We start from the raw sequence: 12239 nt of genomic DNA on the forward strand, positions 1-12239 counted from the left end.
TTATTTCCTTTTTTTTTTTTTTTTTTTTTTTTTACCTCTTTGCCCCTGGACTCCCTTCGTGCAGGTTATTTCTATGCATTTTTGCACAGTAGCTGAAGCTAAAATGCCTTTTTAGTGATTTTTTCCAAAATTGAACCAATATGTCTGTTCATAAAAAAAAAAAAAAAAGACCAGAATAATCTCTGTGTGTGTTGAAATGTCTGCAAATGTAATAAAAAATGTCAACTCTTTCCTAAGAAGCTTGAAAGATAAAATAAGAAACAATACTGAAGAAATGTTGGGGAGCCCTGAGGTCTACCTCAACCAACAGGGCCTCTTTAGAAGTGGCCACCTCGCCTGTCACTGGGGGCCGCTCCCGAGGCGGCCGCCCCGCTCCGCACCCGCAGGACGCCGCCCCCCGGAGCCTGCCAGAGTCCATCCTGAGCACTCATCCACACTCAGTTCCAAATTTGGGAACATTTGTAAGCGGAACCCCAGAGCGGTAGATCTGGCTTTCAAATAAAAAGTTTCATTTAAATCAATCTCTGCTCTTCATAAGCTAAATACCATTTGTCATTTTTCAGCCCTCCTTGGGGTTTCACCCACACACAAGCCACACATTCTGGGCCACGGCGAGGCTGCGGTCAGCCCGGTGTCCGGTCAGCTAGCTAAAGATAACCAGCTAACTTACTGGCTCGGGACTAACCCAGAGAGAGCGCCGCAGGGAAGTCAAAACATATTTTTAAAAATTTCATGTTAAAAGATGGTGTATAAAAAGCTCCTACTCTTCAACAAACTGAAATTTTAGACTTTATCTCTCTCTCTCTCTCTCTCTCTCTCTCTATATATATATATATATATACACACACACACACACACATACATATATACATATATACATATATATACATGTGCATATATTTCTCTGAAACATAGTAATTATATCTGACTGAAAACTCAGTAGAATGTTTTCTTTACTAGCAACCCCATTTTTCACTAGTTGCTACACTTTGTTTGCTGGAGGGAATTTTCCTTCTAAATGGAAGAGGTGTGGGCTGGGAGCAGGGTGGGCAGCTAGGTGCCGTGGCCAGGGAAAGACCCCTCAGCATTCCCACTGCCCTGCTCAAGCCCGTGCAGGGACAGTTTCTGGTTGCTTCAGAAAGGATACTGATTTCATTGTCTCTCTGCTGCAGAATCTCCTGTAGCTTTTTATATTTTTCCTCTTCCACCGGTTCCTGGCAGCCCTGATCCTGGGTGTCGGAGGACACGGTGCTCTTCCCGTGCGTGCTCTTGTCATTCAGTAGTTTCTGGAAAACGAAGTAAGAGTGAGCGTCTGTAACGCTATTCCAGGCTTGTTTCGTTGACTCTTACGCTGTTACCCACGGCTCCTGTGAGTCAGACGGGCATCTCCTTTCTGGCTCCTTGTCTGTGCAATGCGTTGCCTTTGCTTGGCATGTCTTCCCTCTCTACTGTCCTCTCTCCATCCTCCGTCACCACCCTCCTCTTCGCTATCTGACCTCTTCTTCCCTGAACTGGGACATTCTTGCTCAAACATGATCTCCTCTTGAACTTCCTTCCCTTTCTCCAGAACCCCAAACCCGGTTTTAAGATGACACTCCCTGTGTACCGTAATTATTCCTTACATTTCTTTCTTCCCCATGTCTTCCTTCCTCCGCTTTGCCCGGCCCCATAGAAGACTCACAACAAGTAGGCATCCTCTTAAAGAAGTAGGCCAAATTATAAGTGAGGTAGAAGGAAAGGTTAATGATAGTCTCATTATCAAAGGTAAGATCTAAGGCAGAGAAAAAAAAACTGAGGCTTTATATGGATAAATCAAAACTTCTGAGAGAAAAAAGAAAAACACTATTTTCTTCATATAGCTTGAAAAGAAACGAAACATGGGACGATTCTGCATAGAAGGTAGACATTCCTGGCAAAAGAATTAGAAGTCTACGGCTCGAGCTTATTCGTTGGCATTAGTAAGAGACAAGCTCTGAAGAAATTCAATGATAATCACAGCCTCGGTTCAAAGATCACACCGTTCTTGGCTGTGTCAGGCTGGGTCCCGACCTTTGAAGAGTTCGTCAACTAGGAAAGTGTATTGTAGTTTGAAGGTAGCAGATGATGGCTTCTACGAGAGGAAATGCTTGCATTTACCTTTAAATGATGGAAACAGTGATGGATTTTACGCATATCGGTGCCAACCTCCAGTCTACTCTCTGGATCCTGGTCTTCCAAAAAGGATGTGATTAGTTTTTCCAGCCTAAAAATACATAATGTATGAGAAGCAACGATGAGCTAGAAACTTTTTAGAAATTCTAATAGGATTTCTTGTTTGGTTAACATTTGAAGTACAGGATATTCTTACTTCTTTATGAAAATATAATTATCTGAATGATTTGAATCTAAATATTAAGGGGAAAGAAACAAATTGACAAAGTGAAATTTGAAGTGATACACTTATTTGAAATTACTTTCCAATGAATTTTCTTCTTCTTTTTTCCCATTGTTTGAATACTTTTATTTATTTGTACTTATTTATTCAGTAAGTATTCAGTATCTTTTGAGTGCTGGGATTATGCTTAGGCAAGGAACAAAGATCTCAATGACACAGTTCCTGTACTCAATCGTCTATTTTTTTTGGCAATGTTTGAAGCTTTGTATTATACAGAATATCAGATGTGCAAAATTAGCAGAATAGTATGACTCTGTTATAGCCTCTGTGCTCCCCCCATGAATTTTCATAGGCAGTTGTCAATATAAGAACCATTTGATTTCTACAAAACGTGCATTCCAGCCAAGCTAAATTTCTACTCCCTCGTGCCTACCTGCAACATCACTAGAGAAAGTAATGAAAAAATTTATTAGTTTCATTAAAAATTCATGCTACTCAGCCTCAGCAATGACCTCCATGAGGCTGCACAACCCGTTTCATCATTCCTGGCTGATTTGCATGCTTCACTGTGGCTATTCCCAATCTCCTACCCACCCCCGCCCTTTCATTCTGTTAATAATGCACCTTTTCTCTAGACTGAGATATCAAAGCTCTGCCGAGTGGGCTCCTCTGGTTTCCTCTCTCTTCCCCCCAGAGGGCCTCTGCCTCGCCACTCTGGACCTCCTCCTGCTCTTACAGGTTTTGGATAACACCCAACCTCCTTCTCTTGACCGACTCCTCCCTTTGGGCTCTCTTTCGGCTTCTTCCAGAGTTACCCAATTAAATTCTTCCTGATCGCCTCTCCATCCCGACTCTTTTCCCTCTTCTCACAATGATTTTCATGTTTTTCCTATTCTAAAACAAAACAAAATGGACCAGGAAACACCTCCCTTTGGAGGGGCCACCCAGCCACTCTCTGCGGAAGTCCTGCTTTGGTCTGTAGCTGTGTGTGCTTCCTGCAGCCCACCCTGCCTTCCAGAGCCGGTGTACCACCCTAGCTGCCCTGCTGGTTCATAAGCAGCATGAGACAATTCTTGGCTCTTACTCATTCCGTGTTTCCTCTCCCCCAGCCTGTAGGTAGAGCTGTGCACACGCTAGGTCCTCAGTGCAAATGGGTTAATGAGTTAATGAATTCAGTTCCAGGGGAATTATTCCCCTCTATGTGGCGATGGAGCTCTTCATGAGGAAGTTGTAAGGATGGCAATCAGTATCTAAGGTGCTAAGTATCATAATTGGGCAGCAGCATATCTTTCTCACATTATTATGAACATATTTGCATACTTTCAGCATCTGTTTTTTAACTTCTACTGTTACCATCAGCCAGCCCACTCCAGCAAGATGTAACGGCTTTCATGAGACAGCAGCTTCGGATTTCATTTGTATCTCTTCCTAGACTCTGTGACATGGAATGGCTGGTGTTGACAAGTGTGAGACAATTTATACTGTTATTTTAAGCAGTTTCTTCAGGTGGAAGGATACCTGTCATTTCTACTATTTACCAATTGATACCATGTTTCTTTATAGAACAGAGCTTCAAACCACCACACAGGGAGAGTCATTGCTGATACAAAGAGTTTTATATGTTTTTTATGTAAAATATTATCAAATCCATATTTATGACCAATCCAAACAATACACACGTGCGTACATTAATAGCTGTCAATAGACTTTCCTCTCTTCCCCCGCCCCTGCCACCATTCCCGTTTTCTTTATCCACTCTTGCTACCTGGGGGATCCATAGTTAACAGCGAAATAAGTTCTCCTAGCTCGTAACAAAGCAGGTACCCACATGTTTGCAGATTTTGTTTGTTTTTACAAAAATTAAATCACACTCTGAATAGTGTGCTGCATCACTATCTTTCTAACCCATTTATAACATACATTCTTCCGTGAAATACCATAGGGCCAAGAATACCCAACAGCTCGGGTCTGTGGGTCCTCTCGTGGTAGACATTGTGGCGACATGTTCGTAGTTGCTACTTTGCTCTATAACCCGGGAGTCCTGGAGCTAAAATTTCCTCTTAATGAGGCTTCAAACAAGTAGTAATGTTGATCTCCTTGTATTTTTCCCTGAATACTTGGGTGGCTTTCTGGGCCTCTGAAACTCACCATTAGTTCTAGGATATACTCATTTTCTGGAGTAGAAAGCATTTTGTGGTTTCCAGTGTCCGTAATATTTCCAACAGACGATATTAGGTTAGAAGCAATGGTTAATCAATCAGTTCCTCCTTCTTGCTTTTTCTATAGAAAATAGTCTCTTCCGAGCAGTTTGATTACAAAGTATCTATCTACTCTAGGAATCGTTCTGTGCAGGAGGCTGACGTGGAGCCCCGGTTCACGAGAAAACACTGAGCCCGCTGCTCCGGGCGTGACCGCTGGCCGCCAGTCTCCGGGGCTGTGGCTGTCCCGTCAAGGGTCATGTCTCACAAAATAACAGCATAGGATACAAGGAGGACCAGGGACACGGGCCAAAGGAAAACGTCTTCCCAAATGAAAGAACTGAATTGCTTTATCCTTCCTTGGACTCGACTATAGTCTGCTGCAAAACTAAGAATAAAAATCAGCCTTGTGACACGCAGTTTTGTTTTGTTTTTTTTCTCAGTGCTTGAGCCCACAGGGCCTTGGTAGGCAAGAAAAACAACTGGTCTTTCCTCCATACACTGATGTGTTGTTGAATGTACTTTCTTATCAACCAAGGACTTGGTCTAATAATGAAAATGTTTATACACACACACACACACACACACACACACAATTTAGATGTTTCTGATGTACTTCTCTAGTAGTTAGGAGCGAACAATTGACCCCAAATTCCTTGTATTTTCCTATCTCCAAAAATAGGTCCCAAGTTCATCTGGCCCTCGGGGGACCCTGCTCCCAGTGCGGGGTCCCCTGAGGGCCAGAGCCCCGCCGGACAGGAAGAACTGCGCGCAGACAGGCTCACTGGGAGGTCCAGTGAGCGCGATCAAGTCTGCTCCTTAGGAAAAGCCCAAGTAAGCAAGAAACTACTTTCTCTCTCCTTTCATGAAGAGAAAAGAGGGAAGAGAAGAGAAGCCCAGGGGAGAAGTGTAAAGAAGTGCATGCCAGTCAGTTCTAGGTCACACACACGGGAAAGATGGTGGAGGATCTGCACGTGTGTGAGCACCTGTGCGGGATGGCGGGCGACTGCTGGACCCTTGGTGACCGCACGCGTCTCCACCGCACTGCGTGCAGCCTCGCTCAGCAACCCGATTGTGTTACAGGGTCTGATACCGGGCCACGTCTTAAGAATTGGCCGTATTTCTTAATATGTGCGTTACCCGTTTGAGACCACTCCACTCCTTTCTGCTCCCAGAATTTCCTGCCCCCAAAGGGAAGTCTGGTCTGCAGCCATACGTGTGTGGACATTTACATTTAATACTGTGAATAAGAAGGAAAAGCAAGCTACCGTATTTTTCGCTCCATAAGACGCATCTGATCATAAGACACATCTCGTGTTTTAAGGAGGAAAAAAAGAAAAAAAAAATCTGAACCAAATGGTGTGTTAAAATATTTAATGAAATACTTAATTTTTCACTCTATAAGATGTATGGGCATTTTCCCCTTCACTTTTGGGGGGGAAAAGTGTGTCTTATGGAGCAAAAAATATGGTAATTATTTTAAACAATAGCTAATATTATTTGAGTGAGCATCAAATGCTCGCTACTGTTCTGTGCCTTTGAATATATCATTTCTTTAATCCTCATAACTAGATGAAACAAGTGCTATTATTATCCTCATGTCCTAGGTACAGAAACAGAAGGACAGAGAGGTTAAGTATCTCATCCAAGGTCACACAGCTAACAAACTGCAGGGCTGGATTTAAACTCAGGTAGACTGACTTTAGAATCCAAGTTTTTTTTTAAGCACTATATTTATCATACTATAGCAAATTATTAAATTTAATTAAATATCACATTGGGCAATGTGTTCATAAAAAGGAATACCATACCTACTGGAATTCTTTGAGGAGGTAAAAAGATGAATAGAAAAGCAGGAAGTAACTGAGTAGCAGTTGCTTAGATCTTAACAAGACCATGATTTATAACAGTAAAAGAAGTTAGAAAACAATCAGAATGCCCCACATTAGGAAATTAATTAAATAAATGGTGGCACAGTCATGTACTGTGTTAAATAATTGCGTATTTAAAATGGTAGTGAAGAGAGAGGTACATTTATTGACATTAAAAATACTTATATGGCCCTGGCCAGTTTGCTCAGTGGTAGAGCATCTGCCCCGTGTGTGGATGTCCTGGGTTCAATTTCCGGTCAGGGCACACAGGAGAAACACCCATCTGCTTCTCCAACCCTCCCCCTCTCACTTCTCTCTCTCTCTCTCTCTCTCTCTCTCTCTCTCTCTCTCTCTCTCTTCCCCTTCTGCAGCCATGGCTCTATTGAAGCAAGTTGGCCCCAGGGTCTGGAGATAGCTCCATGGCCTCCACCTCAGGTGCTAAGAAGAGCTCGGTTGTTGAGCAATGGAGCAACGCCCCAGATGGGCAGGGCAGCACAGCGCCCCCTAGTGGGCTTGCTGGGTGGATCCCAGTTGGGGCACATGCGGGAGACTGTCTCTGCCTCCCCTCCTCTCACTGAATAAAAACAACAACAACAACAACAACAACAAAACATACTATATTGTGATAGGTTAACAGTAAATCCCTTTACAGGGATTCTGCAAGTACCCTGTACAGTCAAAATGACAAAAGAAAATAGATGAAAAAGGAAAGAAGGAAGGAGGAAGGAAGGAAGAAGGAAGGGAGAGAGGAAGCGAGAGAGGGAGGGAGGAAGGGAACGATGGGCAGAGGGAGAAAGGGCGACAAGGAAGGAGGGAGAGAGGCAATCCTGAGCCTCCGGCCCCGCTGCCTTTGGCCCAGGAACATTTATTATCTCCCTGTGAAAAGAAACATTGTTACCATCCAAGCTCAACTCGCTCTTCTGTAATATTTTTATGATTATGTTATGTTTAACTGTTTATTAAATTAAGTTCATTATTTATACATCGAGTGTGATTATGTTTTCATTATTCTGAAATAATCTTTGTTTCTAAAAAAGTTTTATAAACATGTTCCTGTCAGTGTTAGCTTCTAAAAATGGGCTAGAAGCCACATGTCTATGATCCTGATGTGGGAAAGTCAGAGAAGGGGAACAGCGTCAGCACAAACAGCATACCTAAGCTGGGACGTGGGAACCCTGGCTGGCTCTGAGCCACTGGGCAGCCATCGAGCTGTGCCCCCGGGGGCGGGAGAGGGGCATGCCCTTGTAACTGGGAGACAAGATTCCAGCAGGATCCCGCAGTACAGCATTACTCCAGGGGACTTACTAAGAAACAAGGCTAGGAAGCTAAACGTTAACAGGACTTTGTCCTCTGATCTGGATCTGGAAGGAGTAAGGTGGATGAAAAATATCCCAGTCGGGCCCTGGCTGGTTTGCCCAGTGGGTAGAGCATCGGCCTGGCGTGTGGACATCCTGGTTTCTATTCCTGGTCAAGGCACACAAGAGAAGAGACCATCTGCTTCTCCCCCCCCCCATTCTCTCCCTCTTCCACTCTCGCAGCCAGTGGCTTGATTGGTTTAAGCTCCCACCACCCCAGGCGCTAAGGATAGTTCACTGGTATAAGCGTTAGCCTCAGGAGCTGAGGATAGCTCGGTTGATTTGAGCATTGGCTCCAGACAGGGCATATGTGGGAGTCTGTCTTACTATCTTTCCTCCTCTCAATGTTTATCCCAGTCGGAGGGCCAGAGCTGTTCTGTGGGAGGATCAGGGAAATGGCTGGTCTCCCTGAGCTGATGGCACTGAGCTCATCTGGCTTCTCACTGGCTCTGGGAGGGGAGAGGGCAGCTCATTTCAAAGAACCAGGAAGGAATTCTGATATAAGAATCTAATTGGCATCAACTACACCAAAGAATACAAAAACCTGCCTGACCCCTGCCAGTCACTTTGCCATGAAGGATGGCTCCATCCAGGATGGGCTGCCTCTAGCAGGGTTACGTAACGGGTACCAACAAACTGCAGCTGAGTATCAGCCTGAACAAAGATGTCAGAAAGACCCGGATAACAGTGCTCAAGATGTAACAGGGAACTTGGTAACTCCTAACGTCCAGGAATATGACAATTGCATAGGAAGAAGGAATGAATAGTTATACATTTCAAAAAGTGATTCGGGTAGATAAGAGATGTAACTGAACTATTAGGTTGAATAATCTCAGTTATTAACTAATTCACCATCCAATATGGGTCACAGATTTCTCATCTGTAAAATGTACAAAATAATGTCATCTTTAAACTCTTCAAGCTCTATGAAAGAAGAGAAGGCAAGGAACAAAGGGAGGGACTCACTGCCTGGCTCACTAATACCTTGCTATTCAAAGTATGAACCAGGGGGGGCAGCCTGACAGCATCACCCGGGAGCCCGTCAGAGATGTGAAATCGCAGCCTCCATCTCAGATCTACTGGACCAGAACTGAAGCCCCGGCCCAGACCTGCTGAATCCGCACTTAAACAACATTCCTGGGTGACCTGTGCTCACACCAGTTAATGTTCAGGAAGCATTACAAGGCAACCTGCTGTTGAATGTTGAGTCAAGAATATATATATACATCTTTTCCATCCTGGAAACCAAACAAATAACTTGAAATGGCACATGGAAGAGTGACTAATATCCTTGGCTGGTCAGCTATGTCCCGGCCACTGTGCTAGTGGCTTTTGCATATGTTTTCTTATTTAAATGGAAAAAAGAATTAAAGAGAATATCATAATCAGGTTTTCTTTATAACTGTCTTCTCCCAATCATGTTATTATTACTTTTATTGAATGTCCGTTACACACAGGGGCTCTCACGTGTTTTTTGTTATTTATCGGTACAACAGACCTATACATTACTCTCTCCCTTTCATAGATGAGGACAGGGAAGCCCGGAGAAGCTGCGTAAGTAGCACAGTTACAAAGTGAGGGCACTGAACACGGGGGCTTTAGAAACAGGCCTTTTGAATTAGGGACCCCCTTTCTTTCCACATGAAACCTCTTAGTTCCAAAACAATGTCTCCACTTTGTCATAATCCCTGATACACTACTTTTGTATTTTCAGTTCAGGACTTTTCTATAATTTTCTATATTGTATATATTGAGGTGACAACTGGTTAACAAAATTATACAGGTTTCAGGTGCACAATTCTACAATACATCATCTGTCACCATGCCAAGTCGAGTCTCCATCCATCAGCACTTGTCTCCCCGTACCCTCCTCCCCCTCGCCACACCCCGCCCCCTCGGCAATCAGCACACCTTTGTCCGCTCCCACGAGACTTCTCTCTCTGCTTTGTATTTGGCTTAATCCCTCCACTTCCGTTGTCCAGCAACCCCTAGTACTGACAGCTGTCAGCCTGCTCTATACATTTTGTGTGTGTGTGTGACAGAGAGAGAGAGGGACAGAGAGGGACAGACAGACAGGAAGGGAGAGAGATGAGAAGCATCAGTTCCTTCTTACGGCTCTTTAGTTGTTCATTGATTGCTTTCTCATATGTGCCTTGGGGCTACAGCAGACCGAGTGACCCCTTGCTCAAGCCAGTGACCTTGGGCTCAAGCTGGTGAACCTTGCTCAAACCAGATGAGCCCGCGCTCAAGCCGGTGACCTCGGGGTTTTGAACCCGGTTCCTCCACGTCTGACGCTCTATCCACTGAACCACCACCTGGTCAGGTATATTTTTAAAGACAAGTAAAGATGCAAATATCAAGGTCAGTGAGATCGTCAAATGAATTTGGGTCTGGCATCTCAAAGAAGAACTTTCTTAACAGGATGCAGTAATGGGGGTTCCTGAGACCCCCTGGTGGGAGGGCCCGGGAAGGCCTGTATTGACTTTGCTAACAGGATGGGCCCCTTTCACGGGGCGGGACCCTCTAGAAGATGGTGCTAGGATAGCATGTAAGTTAGAAAAGGAAAGTTCAGATGAGAACAATAAGTTCACAATATATGATTAACTACAATCCATGGGACATGAAAAACTAGAGGCTGAGTGAGCTTGTATCAACAAAACTACGACCACAGATACGTTACAGGTCATTAGTTTCGTGTTTGTTTATTGTTAGACTCTGCTGAAAGAACAATTCCCAACTGGCTTGGAGGTAGTTGCTTCAGGATTTTTTGTCTTTTAGAAATCTCTGCTCTGTGACAAGAATTGTACACATTACTCACCCCCTTCCCAGCCCTGTCCAGTAAGTGAAAGACACAGCCCCTCATGTACAGGGAACAGAGTTCCATGTCAGCCTCTGCGTTGGAATGAGCTGTTTAGTAGCAGTGGGAGGCCAGAAAGCTCGTGGTTTTGGGGACGCAAATTCCTGTGCAGTTTCCCTTTAAGATGTACCCAGGGGTGTGCATTTCCTCTGCCTCCTCCGCGTGGGTGTGGGCGCGGTCAGGAGCACGGCCCACGCGGAGGCGGAGGCACGTGCCCGCTGGAGGCTTTCCGAGTTCCGAAACAGCGAACGTGAAAACCCCAGGCCCGTCCACACTGGCCGGCCTCTGTCAGGGCGAAGACGGGGCTGATTTAGAGAAAACGCACTGGTGGCCGTGTACTTCAGTTTATGGAAACTTCAAAACATTTTTGAAATAATTTTTAAAAATAAATTATACAACTTTAAAGCTACCAAAGACGTATTTTAAACACTCTTTTATAATGCAATGATGAAGGCTTTTGAAGAGTTATAAAAATCAATTCTGATGTTGTCAATCCATATCGTCATATATCCCATTTCCTTAAAGGCATGTATATCTTGATACGATGAAACATTTTGACTTGAGTACACGAAGAAAGTCTCAGCGGTTTAGAACAAATGTAAATAAGAGATGAAAATAACAAATTACTCGATGCATATGCATCAATAACTCCCTTTTTAAATTCCACACGTATCTTTCGAGCCCCTTGCTTGCTAGAGGCAAACACTGTGTAGCCTGTGTTTAATGTAAACCGGAGCACTCACCGACTTAATTCCACAACAAAGAAGAGACCGATGTTCGGGGGGAGAAGGGGGTCTGCTGGGACGGGGCAGAGAGGCTAGTTCGTGAACAGAACGGTGGGTGGCAGGAAAATACAGAAGACAAGTCACATTCAGGAAGGCAGCAGTGACAGTCAACAGAAACAGGCAGAAAAGGCTTCCTGTCTTCATGACAGAGACCAAAAGAGCTGAGAGTTCAACCGGACTAAAGCTTAGAGGAGACTGCGGTAGAGAGACAGATGCCCGGGGAAGGACTGGGGGAAAGAGTCGGATTAGAACAGGGAGAAGCTACCCAGAGAGCCCCTCGGAGGAGAACACTGGGGACCGTGAGTGGATCAAGTCTGGGAACAGGAGAAGGGAGGCAGGAGGGGAGAGGAGGAAGGCAGAGGGGAGGGGAGGGGAGCAGAGGAGAACACAGGGGAGGGGAGGGGAGCAGAGGAGAGCACAGGGGAGGGGAGGGGAGGGGAGCAGAGGAGAGTACAGGGGAGGGGAGGGGAGGGGAGGGGAGCAGAGGAGAGCACAGGGGAGGGGAGGGGAGCACAGGGGAGCAGAGGGGAGCACAGGGGAGGGGAGGGGAGCACAGGGGAGCACAGGGGAGGGGAGGGGAGCAGAGGAGAGCACAGGGGAGCAGAGGGGAGCACAGGGGAGGGGAGGGGAGCAGAGGAGAGCACAGGGGAGGGGAGGGGAGCACAGGGGAGGGGAGGGGAGCAGAGGAGAGCACAGGGGAGGGGAGGGGAGCAGAGGAGAGCACAGGGGAGGGGAGGGGAGGGGAGCAGAGTAGAGGGGAGAGGATGAGGATGGAGAGGAGGGGAGGGAGGGGAGGAGA

The 12239-nt window shown here is 45.4% G+C and overlaps 1 protein-coding gene across 2 annotated transcripts in view; it reads right to left on the reverse strand.

Annotated features, from left to right (window-relative positions):
* Positions 1-12239, reverse strand: part of KIF6 (kinesin family member 6) — a 403829-nt gene that overhangs the window by 187560 nt on the left and 204030 nt on the right. For both annotated transcript variants that reach the window (XM_066252931.1, XM_066252930.1), the window contains exons 11-12: positions 2137-2242; positions 1148-1286 (exon numbers count right to left, since the gene is read on the reverse strand). In XM_066252931.1, coding sequence (XP_066109028.1) covers positions 1148-1286; positions 2137-2242 — 245 coding nt within the window. The remainder of the gene's footprint in view (positions 1-1147; positions 1287-2136; positions 2243-12239) is intronic.

Source organism: Saccopteryx bilineata, chromosome 1 (assembly GCF_036850765.1).
Source record: "Saccopteryx bilineata isolate mSacBil1 chromosome 1, mSacBil1_pri_phased_curated, whole genome shotgun sequence".
Classification (NCBI taxonomy): Eukaryota; Metazoa; Chordata; class Mammalia; order Chiroptera; family Emballonuridae; genus Saccopteryx; species Saccopteryx bilineata.